We start from the raw sequence: 21,144 nt of genomic DNA on the forward strand, positions 1-21,144 counted from the left end.
CTGAACCAGAATTTAGAATCACCATAATAAGAATACTAGGTGGAGTCGAAAATAGATTAGAATCCCTTTCTGCAGATATAAAAGAAGTAAAAAATAGCCAGAATGAATTTAAAGATGCTACAACTGAGCTGCAATCACAGATGGATGCAGCGGCGGCAAGGATGGATGAGGCAGAACAGAGAATCAGCGATACAGAGTACAAACTTATAAGAATAACGAAGCAGAAAAAAAAGAAGGAGATTGAGGCCAAAGAACACGATTTAAGAATTAGAGAAATCAGTGACTCATTAAAAAGGAACAACATCAGAATCATAGGGGTCCCAGAGGAGGAAGAGAGAGAAATAGGGGTAGAAGGTTATGTGAGCAAATCATAGCAGAAAACTTTCCTAACCTGGGGAGAGACACAGACAAAAAATCCAGAAAGCACAGAGGACTCCCATTAGATTCAACAAAAAACTGACCATCAACAAGGCATATCATAGTCAAAATCACAAAATACTCAGCCAAGGAAAGAATCATGAAAGCAGCAAGGAAAAAAAGTCCCTAACCTACAAGGGAAGAGAAATCAGGTTAGCAGCAGACCTGTCCACAGGAACTTGGCAGGCCAGAAAGGAGTGGCAGGATATATTCAATGTGCTGAATCAGAAAAATATGCAGCCAAGAATTCTTTATCCAGCAAGGCTATCATTCAAAATAGAAGGAGAGATAAAAAGTTTCCCAGACAAACAAAAATTAAAGGATATTGTGACTGCTAAACCAGCCCTGAAAGAAATTTTAAGGGGAAATCTCTTAGGGGAGAAAAGATGAAAAAAAAATATATATGTATATACCAAAAGCCACAAAAGATTAGGAGGGTCCAGAGAACACCACCAGAAACTCCAACTCTACAAGCATCATAATGGCAATGAATTCATATCTTTCAGTACTCATTCTAAACATCAATGGACTCAATGCTCCAATCAAAAGACATAGGGTAACAGAATGGATAAGAAAAGAAGACCCATCTATATGCTGTTTACAAGAGACCCACTTTAGACCTAAAGACACCTACAGATTGAAAATAAGGGGATGGAGAACCATCTATCATGGTAATGGTCAACAAAAGAAAGCCAGAGTAGCCATACTTTTATCAGAGAATCTAGACTTTAAAATAAAGACTGTATCAAGAGATGCAGAAGGGAATTATATCATAATCAAGGGGTCTAGAGACCAAGAAGACCTAACAATTGTAAACATTTATGCGCCAAATGTGGCAGCACCCAAATATATAAATCAATTAATCACAAACATAAAGAAACTCATCGATAGTAATACCATAATAGTAGGAGACTTCAACACCCAACTCACAACAATGGACAGATCATCTAATCAAAAACTCAACAAGGAAACAATGGCTTTGAACAACACACTGGACCAGATGGACTTAACAGATATATTCAGAACATGTCATCCTAAAGCAGCAGAATATATATTCTTCTCTAGTGCACATGGAACGTTTTCCAGAATAGACCATATACTGGGACACAAATCAGCCCTAAGTAAGTACAAAAATGTTGAGATCATACCATGCATATTTTCAGACCACAACGCTATGAAACTTGAAATCAACCACAAGAAAAAATATTGGAAAGGTAACAAATACTTGGAGACTGAAAAACATCCTACTAAAGAATGAATGGGCTAACCAAGCAGTTAAAGAAGAAATTAAAAAGTATATGGAAGTCAATGAAAATGATCACACCACATCCCAAAACCTCTGGGATGCAGCAAAGGCAGTCATAAGAGGAAAGACAAATAGCAATCCAGGCCTTCATAAAGAAGGAAGAAAGATCTCAGATACACCACCTAACCTTACACCTTAAGGAGCTGGAAAAGGAACAGAAATAAAACCCACAACCTGCAGAAGACAGGAAATAATAAAGATTAGAGCAGAAATTAATGCTATAGAAACCAAAAAAAAAAAAAAAAAACAACAGTAGAACAGATCAATGAAACCAGAAGGTGGTTCTTTGAAAGAATTAACAAAATTGATAAACCACTAGCCAGTTTGATCAAGAAGAAAAAGGAAAGGACCCAAATAAGCAAATCAAGAATGAAAGAAGAGAAATTACAACCAACACAACAGAAATAAAAACAATAATAAGAGAATATTATGAGCAATTATATGTCAATAAAATGGGCAATGTGGAAGAAATAGACAAATTCCTCGAAACATTTACACTACCAAAACTGAAACAGGAAGAAATAGAAAATTTGAACAGACCCATAACCAGTAAGGAAATCGAACTGTAATCAAAAATCTGCCAAAATACAAGAGTCCAGGGCCAGATGGCTTTCCAGGGGGAATTCTACCAAACATTTAAGGAAGAGTTAACACCTATTCTCTTGAAACTGTTCCAAAAAATAGAAATGGAAGGAAAACTTCCAAACTCTTTCTATGAAGCCAGCATTACGTTGATTCCAAAACCAGACAGAGACCCCACTAAAAAGGAGAACTATAGACCAATTTCCCTGATGTACATGGATGCAAAAATCCTCAACAAGATATTAGCCAACCGACTCCAACAATACATTAAAAAAATTATTCACCACGACCAAGTGGGATTTATACCTGGGATGCAGGGCTGGTTCTATATCTACAAAATAATTAACGTGATTCATCACATCAATAAAAGAAAGGACACGAATCATATGATCCTCTCAATAGATGCAGAGAAAGCACTTGACAAAATACAGCATCCTTTCTTGATACAATCCCTCAAGAAAGTAAGGATAGAAGGATCATACCTCAGGATGATAAAAGCCATATACGAGCGACCCAATGCTAATATCATCCTCGATGGGGAAAAACGGAGAGCTCTATCCCTAAGGTAAGGAAGAAGACAGGGATGTCCACTCTCACCACTGTTATTCACCATAGTATTGGAAGTCTTAGCCTCTGCAATCAGACAACACAAAGAAATAAAAGGCATCCAAATCGGCCAGGAGGAGGTCAACCTTTCACTCTTCACAGATGACATGATACTGTATATGGAAAACCCAGAAGATCTCACCAAAAAACTTCTAGAACTGATTCATGAATTCAGCAAAGTTGCAGGATATAAAATCAATATATTTTGATTGAATATATATTTGATTCAATATATATTTGATTGAAATTGGTTGCATTCCTATACACCAACAATGAAGAAGGAGAAATGATGGAATCGATCCCATTTACAGTTGCACCAAAACCCATAAAATACCTAGGAATAAATCTAACCAAAGAGGTGCAGAATCTATACACTGAAAACTATAGAAAGCTTATGAAAGAAATTGAAGAAGACACAGAGAAATGGAAAAAGATTCCATGCTCCTGGACAGGAAGAACAAATATTGTTAAAATGTCCATACTACCCAAAGCAATCTACATATTCAATGCAATCCCTATCAAAGTAACACCTAAATTCTTCACAGAGCTAGGACAAATAATCCTAAAATTTGTACGGAACCAGAAAAGACCTCGAATAGCCAAAGCAATCTAGAAAAAGAAAACCAAAGCAGGAGGCATCACAATCCCAGACTTCAAGCTATACTACAAAGCTGTAATCATCAAGACAGTATGGTACTGGCATAAGAACAGACACTCAGATCAGTGGAATAGAATAGAGAACCCAGAAATGGACCCACAAACGTATGGCCAACTAATGTTTGACAAAGCAGGAAAGAATATCCAAGGGAATAAAGACAGTCTCTTAAGCAAGTGGTACTGTGAAAACTGGACAGTGACACAAAGAAGAATGAACCTGGACCACTTTCTTACACCATACACAAAAATAAACTCAAAGTGGATGAAAGAGCTCAATGTAAGACAGGAAGCCATCAAAATCCCTGAGGAGAAAGCAGGCAAAAACCTCTTTGATCTTGGCTGCAGCAACTTCTTACTCAACACATCTCCAGACGCAAGGGAAACAAAAGCAAAAATGAATTACTGGGACCTCATCAAAATAAAAACTTCTGCACAGCGAAGAAAACAATCAGCAAAACTAAAAGGCAACCGACAGAATTGGAGAAGATATTTGCAAATGAGATATCATAAAGGGCTAGTATCCAAAGTCTACAAAGAACTTATCAAACTCAACACCCAAAAAACAAATAATCCAGTGAAGAAATGGGCAAAAGACATGAATAGACACTTCTCCAAAGAAGACATCCAGATGGCCAACTGACATGAAAAAATGCCCCACATCACTCATTATCAGGGAAATACAAACCAAAACCACAATGACACAATTCACACCTGTCAGAATGGCAAACATTGACATCTCAGGCAACAACAGATGTTGGCGAAGATGAGGAGAAAGAAGATCTCTTTTGCATTGTTGGTGGGAATGAAAATTGGTGCAGCCACCCTGGAAAACAGTATGGAGGTTCCTCACAAAACTAAAATAGCACTACCCTACGACTCAGCAATTGCACTACCAGGCATTTATCCAAGGGATACAAGTGTGCTGTTTTGAAGGGACACCCGCACTCCCATGTTTATAGCAGCACTATCAGCAATAGCCAAAGTATGGAAAGAGCCCAAATGTCCATCAACTGATGAATGGATAAAGAAGATGTGGTATACACACACACACACACACACACACACACAATGGAGTATTAGTCGGCAATCAAAAAGAATGAAATCTTGCCATTTGCAACTAAGTGGATGGAACCGGAGGGTATTATGCTAAGCGAAATTAGTCGGAGAAAGACAAATATCATATGACTTCACTCATGTGAGGACTTTAAGAGACAAAACAGATAAACATAAGGGAAGGGAAACAAAAATAATAAAAAAACAGGGAAGGGGACAAAACATAAGAGACTCTTGAATATGGAGAACAAACAGAGGGTTAGTGGAGGGGTTGTGGGAGGGGGGATGGGCTAAATGGGTAAGGGGCATTAAGGAATCTACTCTTAAAATCATTTTTTCACTGTATGCTAACTAATTTGGATGTAAATTTTAAAAAATAAAAAATAAAATTAAAAAAAATACCAACAGCATTTTTTACAGAGTTAGCTAGAAGAAACAATCCTAAAATTTGTATATAGCCATGAAACACTCCAAAGCAACTTTGGAAAAGAAAAGAAGAACTGGAGGTATCACTATTCTAGACTTCAACTTATATCACAAAGTTGAAGTAATTAAAACAGTGTGGTAACTGGCACCAAAATAGACACATCGATCAATGGAACAGCATTGATAACTCAAGAAATGATCTCAAAAAGTATGTGGTCAATGAATCTTCGACAAAGCAGGAAAGAATATCCAATGGTAAGAAGAATGTCTCTTCAATAAATGGTATTTTTTGCAAAAGAATGAAACTGGATCACTTTTTTCACACCATACAAAACAATTTCAAGATTGATTAGACTTAAATGTAAGACAGGAAACCAACAAAATCCTAGAAGAGAACACAGGTAGTAACTTCTTTGACATTGGCTATAACAACTTCTTACTAGACATGTCTCCAGAGGCAAGGAAAACAAAAGCAAAAGTGAACTATTGCGACCTCATCAAAGTAAAAGGCTTCTACACAGTGAAGGAAACCCTCAAAAAAACTAAATGGCAACCTTTGGAACGGGAGGACATATTTGCAAATGACATATCTTCTAAGGGTTAGTATTAAAAATATTTAAAGAACTTATAAAATTAAACACCCAGAAAGTGAATAATCCAATCAAAAATGGGCAGGAGACATGAATAGACATTGTTCATAGAAGTCATAGATGGCCAACAGACACATGAGAGATGCTCAACATCATTCATCATCAGGGAAATACAAATCAAAACTACAGTTAGATATCACGTCCCGCCTGTCAGAATGGCTAAAATCATCAACACAAGAAACAACCGGTGTCAGCGAAGATGCAGAGAAAGGGGATCTGATTTGCACTGTTGGTGTGAATGCAAACTGGTCCAACCATCTGGAAAACAGTATGGAGGTTCCTCACAAAGTTAATAGTAGAACTCTCCTGTGATGCAGCACAAATGTCTATCAACTGATGAATTAATAAAGAAGTGGTATATATACATATAATGAGATATTACTCAGCTATAAAAAGAATGAAACCTTGCCATTTGCAATGACAAGGAGTTAGAGCATATTACACTAAGTAAAAGAAATCAGCCAGAGAAAGACAGACACTGTATGATTTCACTCCTAGTGAAATTTAGGAAGCAAAACAAGTAAACGCCGTGACAAAAAAGAGAGGCAAGCCAAGAAACAGACTCTTAGCGATAGAGAACCAACTGAAGGTTACCAGAAAAAAGGTGGCAGGGGGATGGGTCAGATAGGTGATGGGCATTGAGGAGGACACTTGTTGTGATGAGCACTGGGTGTTGTACGTACGTGATGAATCACAAAATTGTGCTACTGAAACTAAAATTACACTATATGTTAACAGCTGGTATTTAGATAAAAACTTGAAAGGAAAACAACAACTAAGTAACTAAATAAGTAAATAAGAACTAAATAAAACAAACCTTCACATGAAAATCATCTCCCAGAGCCCGGGAAGAGAGAATAATGAAAAAAAGTATGACCTGGAAATTCTTCCAGGTGCTCATTAATTAATAGGGAATAAAACACTTGGATTACAGCATTGTGAGGCACTCTGATTATGTAACTTGAATCATCCTAAAGTTATTCCTCAACTTCCTCTGTTTGAGGTTAGACAATTGAGCTCACACAATTATAGCACAATTTCTTGTCTCACATTGCTGTGATTTGCCAGATGCAGGATTGAGAGGTAAGCTATAGTTGAATCCAGAAAAGACTAGATAAGCATCCATGATGTGTAAGATTCAGATTCCCAGAAAGTGTCATGGCTAGCGAATGTAGAGGTTTTCACCTCGAAAGACTATATTAAAATGCACATAATAGGAGTCTTCCTTGCAGAATCGTGACATAATAATCTCTGTAGAACTGCTCCTCAGTAAAACAATCATAACTAAAGAAAACCACTATTATAAAAAAAAATCAACCATTTAGAGTCTTTGGAGCTTGTCTTAAGAGCATATCTTAAATATATACTTAAGGAAATGTATTAGATCTTGATAAGCACAGTGAGAGTCTACAGCCCTTGAGCCATGGCTCTTGAGCTTATACTTATTTGGTTGGAATCAGATTATGATTCATGAAAACAGATAAAAGTAGTGGAACTTTACCTTAATGCAGGAAAGAAGGCAGAACCGTTAACGGTTTCTTGGCATTTGGCCACATGATCAGAGATATATTTGCAGAAGTTGAGTTCAATTCAAATAGGAGTTTGAAAGTCTGTTGACTTCGGGACATGATTGAAATAGTACAGGAGAAAAATTATTGGTGATTGTATTAAATATTTCTGAGAATGAACGATTTAAAAACCTCATATGAGCTGCAGAATGGAGACATGGAGGTACACCCAAGAGGACAGGACAATTTATTGAAAGGAGGTGTCAGAGAACGGAGAGAAATTTACTCTGTACCCAGCATGATTGACTGTCTACAAAACCTCAAATACATCCTTTCCTGGTCCAATACATTGGACCATCCAAAACCTCAAATATGATCCTGGCTTTGTACGTAAAGGAGACATCAGAAACGTCTGAGGAATTTTGTAAATGGCCAGGTAATTACATTAGTGGTGAAGGTGGCATAGTTTCCTGGGTAGAACTAGAGATCATAGCTATGGAACTAGCAGAAGAGGAAGACTAGTGAAAACAGTAATCCCTAAAGAGGGAGATATTTGTTTCAGGGCAGCTGTTAAGGAGAAAGAAAACAGAAGATTCCAAGAATCACTACAGTGAAACACCAGGCAAATGGCACTGAAAACCCTGCCCAGGGAGAAAATGAGACACGGAAGAGGTCAGCAGAGAAAACACTGAATTAAAGAGCAGAGTTTTGGGACACCTGGGTGGCTCAGTCAGTTAAGCCTCCTCCAACTCTTGGTTTTGGTTCAGGTCATGACCTCAGTGTTTGTGGGTTTGAGCCCTATGTGGTGCTCTGCACTCACCGTGTGCCTGCCTAGGATTCTCTCTGCCCCTCTCCCTCTCTGTCTTTCTCTCTCTCAAAATAAATGAATAAACTTAAAAAAAAAAAGAGCCATAAAAAAATAGAGCAGTGTTTTGACCGGGACTATCCCGTAAATTCAAGACGCTAACTCTTAAATGTCTTCAAACTGGGAATTATAAATTGAGAAGTACATTGATCAGTTGGAAACAACAGTGAACCCAGAGTTACATGCCTGGGTTTGACTACCTTGTCTGTTACCACGTCTTACTCTACTTACACAAAAAAATTGCTTGATTTATCTCAATAACTTAGGAATTCAAAGTGGAATATTAGATATATGGAATTGGTTTTACGAACGTAAACACGCTTCGAAATGTATCTGTTCAAATCACTTTTCTTGACCGGCCGTCAGAAGGTATTTATTAGTTTGCAACATCACATGGTTTCATACATGGACAGACATCCACAGTTTTCTCACTGGAACCTCACTATGATTTCCGCATTAGGATAGGCACAGCTATTACACAAAAGAAATTATAACCCCAAACATGTATCAAATAATGTCAATCAAGTGTTATTCCTGGAAGCGTCACAGAATGAGTCAGTTGTACATCTGGAGGCATCCTGTTTCCGAACCAATTGAGAAGAACCGATTTCTATACTTGAATCAGTTAGGAAAGTATGACGATAGCATCCAAACGACTTCAATTCTCTGGAGTATACTTACCACGGGCATTTGGATTTTAACACTGCTTTTTGTGTAGATCAAGCAACCTCACGAAACTGACTGTCTCAGTTTGGAGCCAGTGGCTTCTGTTTTAGTTACTTGATTCACGTACACACAGGGTATCCGAGGGGAGAACGGGTGACCTAGGTCCTCTATGTGAACTTCACCTTCTTCTTTAGATGATTCTGTTTTTTTGTTATCTTTGTCGGGTTGGAGGGTGCAGTGTAAGTTTTCGCTTCTGAGGAAAATGGCTGCTCTTTTGTCTCTGAGGATGACACCAGAGATGTGGTTACCGTGTCATATTCATATTGTCCTGGGAAAGCACATAAGCTATAAATATGCATGAAGAGGTTTCCCTATGGGGCAGCACTGCGGAGGCACAGGGTGTGGGGTTTGGTGTCAGGAGGTCAGCCAGCCAGCGTCACTGCTCTGCTGTTCACTGCAGGGGCTTCCCTGCTTGGGCTGAGGGGCAGGTGGATCATGGCCACAAGCTCCCCTGTCCCCAGAGAGGGGTCTCTGTGCTTGCTGCTCTCAGAGAGGCACTATAAGAAGACTGAATAATCCCCACCCCGGGGCAAGACAGTTTCAAGCTGTGTGCCTCGAGGATGTTTGCCTGTCTTTCTCTCCAGGAACAGCGCAGTGCCCTCCCGGCCCTATCCCAGCTGAGACTGCTGACTTAAAACTCTGCGCCTTAGGGACCTGGTGTGGGCAGGTGCCCAGGGTGTTCTTCAGAAGGGCAGTGGCACCAGAGCATAGTGGGGTGGGGCTAGGAGCCATCTGGCTGGGCAGTGTCTGGGTTGACTGCCTTCATCAGGTGTCTCGGCGACTGTGCTGAGGGGAACAGGAGGGAGATTGCACCTGGCTGCCCCTTTGTCCCTGGAGAGGCGACTCTGCCCATGTCACCTCTCACAGATGTGCTTCAAGAAGAGCGAACTGTCTTTCTCCGGGTGCTCCAGGAGATCCCCAGATCATGCCACCTGTGGTGGGCAGTGTCCTCTGGGCTGTATTGCAGCCAAGCCCAGTGACCTCTAGAAGTCCAGTATTCAGGCCCCACTGGTTCCAAAGAGTCAGGAAAATCAGTCCCTCTCCTCTTCCCAGGTAATGGCTTTGGGGGAGTGTCTCCTGTGCGTTCCCCTGTGTGCTTCTCTCTTTAGCCTCTCTCTGTGCCCGGGGTACCTCCCCTCCACAGCATCCATGACCGGCTTCTGCCCCAAACCACATTTCTGCACTTCCTACCTCCGTTGATGTGGCTTCTCCTCTCCCTCTAGTGGTGGAGGGTGTTCTGTGAGTTGTCAGGTCAATTTCTTGGGAATTCAGAATAACTTTATAGTCCTCTAGTGTTTTCCAGGGACCAGACAAGCCTAGAGTCCTGGCACTGTGCTGCCATCTTTGCTCCCCTCTGGCCCCCTATCTTACTTCTGGTTAAAAATCTCAAGTGATAATGAACTCAGCCCCTCTCACATTTTTAGGTAACTCAAATTCTTAGGTCTGGTTTGCATTGCTGCCTCTACTAAAATGGCACTAAAGATAGGTGACTAGTAAACAGGGAGTTTACTTTGACCTTTCCTGTAAAAAACATAATGTAATACTATTTCATAATTGTTGGAAATAGGCTATATGACAGGAAACAGCAAAAATGGGAAGCATGAGAGTGAAACAAAGGCAGGGGTAATACAGTCGAAATTAAATTTCCTTCCAGCTAGCAGCCCATGGATAGACGCCTGAGACATGCAGAGTGTGACCTTCCTTGAGGAACGAATGGCTGCCTTCCTTCATGTTTTTGTTTTTTTAAAAACTAAAACTAACCTTATCTTAACTGTGGCTAGCTCCTCATGGCCCTGAAAACCTTGCTTCCAAATTCCTCAGAGGCTTACGCTCTCCTCAATCCCCACTAACTAAAAAATATATAATCAGTCACTTCTCCCAATCCCAGGATAGCTTTCTCTGCCCACAGGTCCTGTCCCCGTGTTTAATAAAATCACCTTTTTGCATCACAGGTGTCTCAAGAATTCCTTCTTTGCCCATTGCTCCTAAACCCCATTAAGCGGAAATCATGCTTTTTTAAAATGATAATTCTGTTTCTCTTGACGGTTTACTGAACTAGAGACTGTACTTGAAACTAAGGTAAGAAAAAATTTCAAGAGAAGCAGTGACTGGAGAAGGAAAAATCTTTAGCTACTAAAGGCACAAGTTTAAAAGAAATGCTCCCAAATAATTTGAGATTTAATGCACTAATGTGTGTTATTGAAAAACAATTACACATGGAAATACTCTAAGCTCAGAAATAAAGCAAACTGTCTCCCTTCATGCCTTTCATTTCTGTTCACACAAACTCCTATGCCTCTTGCCTTTACCAATTTTAGTAAACAAGAAGAAATAAGTGAGAATAGTATATAAGAAGTACATACTTTGAAAAATAAAAATGGAAACCTGTTTCCTCTTGCACCTTTGCTCTTGGAATATTATTTCAAAAAAAATTTTTAAATTTTTATTTATTTATTTTTGAGACAGAGAGAGACAGAGCATGAGCAGGGGAGGGGCAGAGAGAGGTGGGGACACAGAATCTGAAGCGAGCTCCAGGCTCTGAGCTGTCAGCACAGAGCCCGACGTGGGGCTCGAACTCATGGAGTGTGAGATCATGACTTGAGCTGAAGACGGACGCTCAACCGACTGAGCCACCCAGGCGCCCCAAATTATTTTAAAGTTTCATGGAATCTGCCTGCTTTATCATAAATTTCACAGTAATTTAGATTCTGCTACCACACTGCTTGTTCTCTTGACTTAAGTTATCATCATCCTTTCTCTCTCTCTCTCCCTCTCATTTTACTTACTTATTATTTCATCTTGCAGTTAAATCGTGGTTTCTACTACCTTATTCTTTTTTGCTCAATGCCACTATTGTATGTACTTTTCTTTGATGCAGGCAAGGCTTGCTGACTGTAAAGACAGTGAGCATGAGTGATGTTTCAGTGAAACCTTACAGGAAAAATAAAAGTCGAAGTAGAAAAGAGGCATAAGAAACATTTTAAGAAGCACTAAAAATACTCTGACATTGGGGTAAAAAATTGTGTGGGTGTTTTAAAGACAGAAAGGCCTTTGGGGATAATGTCTTTATAATGAGGTTATTAAAAATAGCCTCATCCCTCAAAATAGAAAATTAAAATGTCAATCCTAAAAATACAGTAATATACGTATATTCTGACCATAATACTTTATCTTTTTACTTGCTGTAATACTATTGATAAAATATTTAAAGCTATATGGTTTGAAAGGTATTCTAGAACCTATTCTATCTATTTTAGGTATGATAAAGCTGGCATCTTATTTAAAAAGCCCTAGGAGCTGAGGCGCCTGGGTGGCTCTGTCAGTTAAGTGACCGACTTTGGTTCAGGTCATGATCTCACTGTTTGTGGGTTCGAGCCCCATGTCGGGCTCTGTGCTGAACATTTGCATGAAGCCTGGAGCCTGCTTCAGATTCTGTGTCTCGTCTTCTGCCCCTCCCCCAATTGTGCTCTGTCTCACTCTGTCTCTCAAAAATAAATAAATGAATGAAAAAAATATATTTAAAAAAAGCCCTAAGAACAAAAATTGCTAATAATTGCTTCTCATTGGATGTTTGTTCCAAATTTTTAGGGATATAGATGTATCAGATGATTTAATATGAAACAAAAATAAATGCCATCTCTACAACTTTGTAAAAGATCAGAGGCAACACATTCCTGTAACCTGTGCTAACTTTTAGAGTCCATTTTCTGCTTGGTTCCTGACATATACACCTGTTATTCAATACCACCTAATAGATTCTGATCCTGAAGCCCAATCTCCCAGCAGACTCATTTGCATAGAAGGTCTGCTGGATGCTGCTAAAGAGCATGGGACTTCCAAAGTCAGTCACTTCACTCAGCTGCTGCTTCGGAAGCACAAGGGGAGTAAACTGCAGCGGGTCTTATCACCCCACAACCCGAAAGCCAGCGCTGCCCTGAGAGTTTAAAGTGCAAAAATAAACGTGCAAAGTCCACCCTCTAAAATAACGTGCAAAGTCCATGTGCTGGCTTAAGCATTCCTTACCAGCGAGGTATATAATAGTTGGTAGCAAAAGAAATGATGAAATAAATTTCTGTTAAATGACGTCGTTTGGCACTGGGGAATTTGACACAAGGCATAGAAAGAGATGTCTGGCTGCCGTGCAGAGGAATTACACCCCGGGGCCTGGCAGATCACAGTCCATGGGCATGCTTGAAAACCGTGTCTGCCTTTAAGAGAGAGCCCTGTCGCATGGGAAATTTGTAGAAGGCTTTCTTCATTATCTCTATTCCTGTCAGAAACCTACTTCCTGAAAGCAATGAGCTAGATCTTAAAAAGAAACAGCGTGAGCCAAAGGCAAACCAGAAAAAAGAAAGCTAGAGACTTCACATGTGTTCCCACCAGTATTTAGAAGAGGATGAGACAGTTGTGCTTTGGGAGTGATGGAAAAGGGAGCTCCAACCAGGAGGAAGTGCTTTTGAAAAGGCTTCTCCTGGTGTGGCTGGCATTAAGGTGGATTTATTGTTATTAGTGCACATTTCTAAGAAGACGCTTGAAGCTTCACAGCATTGGGGGCCCTTCAGATGGACCGATCAATGTGGTTGATATGACAAAACCATATCATATGGTTCCTGCTTTTGTTCCTGCCTAACACTTACTTGTAGGATTAAACAGGGCATAGAACTGCTCAATGCATGGAAAAAATAATGTATTTTACTGTTTGTTTTTGAGAGAGAGAGAGAGAGAGCAAGTACGGGAAGAGCAGAGAGAGAGAGAGAGACAGAATCTGAAGTAGGATCCAGGCTCTGAGCTGTCAGCCCAGAGCCTGATGTGCGGTTTGAACTCAGAAACTGTAAGATCATGACCTGAGCCGAAGTCAGACGCTTTACCGACTGAGCCACCCAGGCACCCCACAAATAATGTATTTTAAAACATGCTTTCAGAGAGTTTATTTTTTTCTCTAGATTCTAAATGGCTGCTTTGAGCTGCCTTCAGGCAAACAGGCTAACTCACACTGCGTAAAATATCTGCATTTTGTGTGTAACAGCATAAACAGATTATACAATCCAACAGGGATAATACAAGGTAATCCACGTTATAAAATTTAAATTACATACAATTTTTCATATATAAAACCTATTTTATAATATGTATAAATATGTACTTTTATATTATAACCATATATTTTTATATTTAAGAAACAAAATGAAAGCATTTCATAAACTATCCTGAAAAACAGCTCATTGCTCAGCTTTAGGGTATATGTCTGTGTGTGTATATTTTCCTTTATACTTAAAAATCATATAAATGTAACAAAAGGTAGCTATTGCCACTGTCTTACAAGTGTTTAAGTTCGACAACATTCTTAATGTTAATCTTGTCAATTCTACCTTTATACAATAAATATAATTGCTTACACTCATTATTTAAAAAAACAAACATGCTCTGATAATATTTGCTACAAATAGTGGAACAGATGAATTTGGCTTTGATGCTTTCAAAGGAGTATGGTCAAATGTATTCAATATTGTAATCATGTGTCTTTGTTTTGTCCTAAGTTTTTTTTTATGTAAATAGTCTGCTTCTTCAAGCAATTTAAAGAGAACACAGAAATAAGTAGAAATGTGATATTTTTCAAATCATTCATCTCAATTTTTAGGTATTTAGGATTTGTAATATATTAAGCAATCTGGATATCCTTAGGATTCTGTTAAAAAAAAACAGGCTAACATTTATGCACACTTTGCTATTTATCTACTTTTGCCATATATATATATTTATAATTGGGAACTTATCTTCATTCTATAAAAAGAAGATGTATAAATCATGCCAGGTAGAATATGGATATTGCCCTTTTATTTTTATAATCTTTAAATTTTATTGTTAAGCATTTCCTAACCTCATGAAATTTTGAGAATGCCTTTTTGTTTTTATGCCTCAAGGTAACTGCTGAAGCTCAGGTTTGTACTGATCCACAGAATGTCTGAAACTTCAGCATTTGAGGTCTCTAGTACTCCTGTCTGACACAGAGTGCAGGAGTAAAGGAGACCCTGAGGCCAGTGGAAACCATGCGGGGGAGTGTCTAATGTCACATGGCCATCGGCTATCTTTCTCCTGACACGGTCTCTCTGAGAGTCAGTCAAGCACATCAACTAGTACCTTGTGGAGTCGAAGCAGAGGTGAAAGGCCCCCAGAACCAGCACATCATCGTAGATGTGATCCTGACCAAGCTCTTTTCCAGTTTTGAAATCCCAGGTACGATGAGGTATTGCAGCCAGTGAGGTTGGGTGACCCGTGCCTGTGCTGTCACATTGTCCATCAGAGAGGGATAAAGTAGCATCTGCTATGGGAAAGCTGTGGACAAAGTTGGGAGGGCTTTGGACTGTTGCCCCAAGAACTGACTCCTGGATCCGTGTTAATCCATATTGAACGTTAACTTTATTCTGCAAGTGAGAAAAGGAGTGGATTAGAATGCGTTGGGTCACAATATTACCTATGCTGATATGAATTTTTTAATCCTTAGATGTTTTAAAGAATATTTAATCCTTTTTTAGACAATATAAATCTGTGGGTTTTTTCTCATCTCCCAAACTGATTGGCAAGTCCCTCTTCTTTCATTGTGTCATAAAAAAGTTTAATGCTTTGACAATATGATTATTTTTCTATCAAAATAAACCCAGATTTATATTTATAAATTTATTTTCTTGTTACTTTATTATACAGATATTTAATTAAAATATAATTAAACAAAAGTTTGTTAGCTTGGAAAATGACATTATGACATTTACCTTATAATTTACCACTTTGGTAGAGAGAATGTTTTTCTGAAAAACTAATGACAATATGTTTAGACATTTTATTTGGTGATTTTATTTTATTTTTATTTTATTTGGTGATTGTTCATTTTATTTTATTTTATTTTATTTTATTTTATTTGGTGATTGTTCAGGTTCACTGACATTTGAAAGTAATTAAATGGGGAAATATTAAGATATTTTCAAAACCCAAGAGTCAGATCTATTTAGGAAGAACAGTTATCTGGTTGTTTATACATGTATCAAAATATTCTTTTGGGAAAAAAGCTTTCTCATAAATAATTTTCTAGGAGAAAGAGATTATTAGGTATTTTTAGAAAGTATTATTTATATAAGCAAAGGGTAAGTGAAGGATCATATTTTGGGTCCTTATAAATAAGTTCCATGTAATATAGATACTTGAACTAAATATATATTTATTGCATATTTACATATAATGTATAATATGTTATTATATTTATATCTATATTTGATCTAGACTACATTTAATATATTGTATATATATTTACTTATATATATTTATTTTAACTCAAGAGTACCATTTACCATCCTTCTGACCTTGAGAATACTGTTTATGCTCCCAGAGCCTCAGTTTTCCACATCTACAAATAAGAGCATCACTGTGCAGCAATGTTGTTAGAAGGACAAGTTACGCCTCCCTCATTTAATGTAGTCCTAACCTCCCTTTCCTTGCATCTCATGGTCTCCGCATTTTCCTTACACTGTAAAAAGGAGTCAAGAACCACCGATTATGAAGTTCAAGGGATAATGTGAATGAATGAGCAGACTCGGACATAAGCAAGGTGGCAAGCATGGTTTTTGTCCAATTGGTGTGTGTGTGTCCTTCCTAAGCAGTGGCTTAGTCTATTTGGTGTCAATATATTTGCCATTTGGGCATAACCCAGACACTAAGTGGTGAAAGATGAATTTTCAAATGATATAAATGTAGATTTTTAGGTGAAGCTGGAATATATCCTTTTTAAAAATTGGCAATGGATTCAATTATTTTAAATAGAGCAAACGCTTAACGTAACAAGCTTGTAAGCATAGTGGACTATTATTAACCATCTGTTAAAAGGTAGTACCAAGAAAAACTGAAATAAAGTTTTTCCTAATATTCGCAGATAAACATTTACTTTGTTTATGTCAGATGAACATGCTTACCATTCATGTAACTGTCCCTGTTACTTCATGATGAATACTGCCATTTTTTGTGCCTCATGGACTATTGCGTAGGAATCGAGCCGTGTTTTTTGAATGCAGCCCTCAGAAATAAGCGAGGAGAGAGCAACATACACAGAACTGAAATCAGTCCATTCAAGGCAACAGGACAAAAGGGGTCCAATGGTTAAAAGGAGAGGTAAAGGTTTTTAGTTTGTTTTCTTGATATCTGAAAACACTACGATGTCAAGTAAAAACTAGTGAAATCATGATAATGGTGTCTGTACATATTTGATTCTGTCTGGTGCTCAATATGTCAATGGGTGTATTTAAATGTAATAAGCGATGAGATTTGTGACCACCCTAAATAGTGCTATTCATTTTAAATTCCAGAATGCGATTCCATTTTGTTCTAATTCCGAGGACCTTGCTGTGCTCAATGCTTACTGTATATTTTGCTCTCTGATTTTGGACAGGATTTCCATGGCATATCGTTGCATTAACCCTGGGATTTCTATGTTTGTTCCTCCTGCTGGGATTCACAGCCTTAGGATATATGCGTGAGTATCAGGCACATACATTTCACAAGAACAATGAGCCAGACTGATAAAGGAATGCTGTAACTACTGAAACTCTACGGAAACTTTAGAAACTATGGAGCCCTATAGAAATGGTAGTAATCATGATGCTGTTGATGATAATATTGGCGATGTGATTTTATTATTTTGCTGTCACTTAACCTTTCTACCATGCAAACTAGTGTATGTCACAGCTGTGTTGGCACAAAATTTTGTGCTTTGAGCCCACATATGTTATATATATTTTCTTCCTTATATTTTGTATAGGGGGAGTTTTTCCATGTGAACAGAGAATTGGAAAAATCTTGATTTGAATTTTATATTCCTTACCATAGTGCAACATGGCTTAAAATATAGAGGAATAAAAAGCTTATTAGTTTTCTCTATCAGATTTTATATATTACGTGTCAACTTTTAAAACAAATGTGTATGCAACACTTGTTTTGAATATGAGTTTCCTGATGGTTATTATTCTTTGTTTCATTCTGTGAGCAACAATTTTGAGTATCTTCTCTGGCGCAAGAAACAGGGATTTTAAAAAGTCAGCTCTTAATAAGCTCAGTTTAAAGGGGACTTTTTTTTACAAGAAGCAGTTTTAAAATGAAATATTATTAGTGCTGGGATACTGTCATTTTTTATACCTCATGGACTATTGCCATCAGGTGGATGGCATATTCTATGCTGAGGTCAAGAAAGCTTTCCTCTAGAGATAGTAATTGATATGAGAGAAAGGATAGGTGGAGTTTACACAGGACACTCAAGGTAGAGAAGACTCATCCAGGCAGAAAACAACATGAACCACAGAACATATTGATGTCCCCGGGAATTACAGCTTCCGGACAAATAAAAGAAGTAGCTCAAACCCATTTCTAACTACTTCTTTTATTTGTCCGGAAGCTGTATAATGTTAATATCATGTTAAGATAGATTTGTTCTCAAACAAAAGAAACTTGGAAGATTTGGGATTTGGGAAAGGTCAATTTGAATCGACTGGAAAGTGCATGGGGGGACAAAATAGGAGAATGTTTCAGGATTAAGGGTTAGTTAGAATGACTGAATTAGTGCCATGAAAGAAGTAAAGAAGGATTAGGGACCATACATGAGAAATATTTAAAATGTAGAATTGCTAAAATGTACATTTGTTTGAGTGAGTGTGGGAAAAAAGTGAATCAGTGATACCATTTGACATGATATTCATACATCTTGGCAAATGTATGCCATTAAGTGTTATAGAAAAATACAAGAACAGAAGGCTGTGATTTGGGATGTGTATGTGTGTGTGTGTGTGCATGCGAATAATGGTGAAGAGTGAGGTGCTTGTGACATATCAGTGGAGATGACCAGAAAGAATGAGATTGGTCAGTGTCTGTTAGAGTGAGCTTTGGCGGAAGACACAGATCATCAGCATGTACAGGGTAGAATTAAAGGTCTGGAGATCAAGAGAGAAGCCTAGATTAGAGACATGAATTGTGGATTCACCGATTAATGTAAAATTCTGGGAAAAGATAGCAGAGGAAAGCAGAAGCTATACCACGCTCTACCTTGTGAAACAAGGGAGAGGAGATTATGCTAGAAGAACAAGGGTGAGGTGGGGGATCTCCGGGTAAATCAACATTTAGAAGTAGGTAGAAGATGAGTCAACAGTGGCAAGGAATGATGCTTAGTTAAACAAGTAGGAGGGGATCCAAAACATTATGGTATCATGGAGAGAAGGCAAAGGTAGCCAAGGGTTCCAACTAGTACTGGAGGATCAGGTATTAATGTCTAGAGATATGCTTATTAAATTTGGCAAGAGAGAGGCCGAAATGATATTTTCTAGAGTACCTCCAGTGGGATAGTGGGTATGGTCAAAGCCTGACTGTAATGGCTAAAACTCATTCAAACATTAGGAAGCAGAGAGAGAGAATACAGTGAATACAGATCAGTGAATTCAGAGATCAGTGAATACAGAAAAGTATTTATTTTCATTGCGGCTAAGGGAAACATTTACCAAGCCTTGAAAGTATGTGGATCTATATGATCTCGAGCGTTGTTAAAGGCAGTATAACCTGATACAAACACTTAGCGAGTTTGGTACTGTCTTCTACAGCTCAACATGATTCAGTAATTCTCACCCTAAGTGTATATCCAACAGATATACTTGCACATACACAGAAATGAACTTCTACAGGACAGTGTGTAGCAGTGCCATTCACAATGTCGAAAGTCTCACAACTACTCAAAAGATCATTAATGGGAAAGTAAATGAGATCTCTGCAATTGATTTGCCAATGGAATTTATGTAACAGTGAAGACAATGAAAATGGTATCCAACAATATGCATGAATTTTAGCAAGAGCATATGAAATGGAAAAACAAAGCAAGAGCTCAAAAGTTTGTGCGTGTCACGATACACTTTTATAAGATGAAACAGTGCAAAAAAATACAATAAATACTAATATTTCAGGAAATACACAAAGAGGCAATAACACTATATATAAAATGTACGAAGTGAGTAATTGAAATGTGCATTAGTTACAGCATGTGAGAGAAGTAGGGAGATGAGATGAAATGGCTACCAAAGTAAATAAATGTAATGTTGAAGGTCCTGGCTACAATTTGGGGTAGCTAACAACTTGCTAAGGAAGAACAGCCAGTTCTGAGAGCAATGTTGTGTCTCATGAATGTGAACAATCTTATGTTAGCACCCAATCTAAGAGTAAAGAAAAGAACTCTGTTACAAATAATATGTAAAGAAAAGACAGGAACTTTGTGGGAAAGCTGACTTGAGATGATCATATGCAAGAGAAGGGAACCATGAGAAGGAAACTTTGGAGGGTTCAAGAGAGAAAATGACAGTAGGAGATGAAGACCACCAAAAATTTAATAGGGGATGAAATCCAGACCAGAGGTGAGAGTTTCACACTTGTTCGATGCGAAGCACATTTTTTTTTTCTGGGGTAGAGTGAGAGGTACTGTGTATCTATAGGAGGAGGTGCAGGAAGGTGAGGAGAAGGTATCCTTGCTGGTGACTGTTTCCATGTGAAGGAGCAGATGAGCCCATCTGGTCAGAGAGAGGGATAGTCAAGGAGGTGCTCCAGATAATTTAGGCAAAGTATAAATACTTGAAAGAGCTGTTGAATTGAGAAAAGAGTGTGATTCAAGAACTATACAGTGTTATAATAGGTGAAATGGTGAAGAAAGTCTAAGCGTTGTCAGCATTAGTTTGTATGTGTATAATTTTGTGATTTTTTTGTCATTTGAGTTTCAGAACCTTGAGGGGAGATGAGATGGTGAATGTCAAGTGTGTTCCAAAATTGGCTATTTTATGTATTAAAAAAATATTTTTTAAAAAATTTTTCAAGGAGTCTCCCCACTCAATTTGGGCCTGACTTCATAACCCTGAGATCAAGAGTGGCTTGCTCAATGCATTGTTAGCCAAGAGCCCCAGTGAAGCTGGCTATTTTTAGATGTGCATAAAGACTATGCTGCAAGCTTCTTGGAGGTCCTGCGAAAATTAGTTCTGTACTAGGTGTCCTTGGATTGACAAAAAGGGAAGGACAAGGGAATTGATTGGTCCCAAGAAATTGTAGTATTTAGGTACAGGAGGTCTTAATGTGGGAGGCGGGGAGGGTTAAATGGTTTTTATTTATGGTTGAGAGAAAGAGATAGAGAGAGCACAAGAGAGGTGGGGGGTGGACCCAGGGAGAGGGGGACAGAGGATCTGAAGTGGCCTCTGTGCCAACAACAGTGAGCCAGACACGGGGCCGAACTCATGAACTGTGAGATCATGACTTGAGCCCAGGTCAGATGCTTAACCACCTGAGCCTTCCAAG

At 38.4% G+C, this 21,144-nt stretch overlaps 1 protein-coding gene across 1 annotated transcript in view; it reads left to right on the forward strand.

Moving 5' to 3' along the window:
* LOC128774999 (C-type lectin domain family 1 member B-like) overlaps positions 1 to 21,144 on the forward strand; it is an 82,884-nt gene that overhangs the window by 19,955 nt on the left and 41,785 nt on the right. Inside the window, exon 2 of the mRNA XM_053895348.1 lies at positions 17,228 to 17,311. Coding sequence (XP_053751323.1) covers positions 17,228 to 17,311 — 84 coding nt within the window. The remainder of the gene's footprint in view (positions 1 to 17,227; positions 17,312 to 21,144) is intronic.

This window comes from Panthera pardus, unplaced genomic scaffold, assembly GCF_024362965.1.
Source record: "Panthera pardus isolate Hobbes unplaced genomic scaffold, ASM2436296v1 HiC_scaffold_6, whole genome shotgun sequence".
NCBI lineage: Eukaryota > Metazoa > Chordata > Mammalia > Carnivora > Felidae > Panthera > Panthera pardus.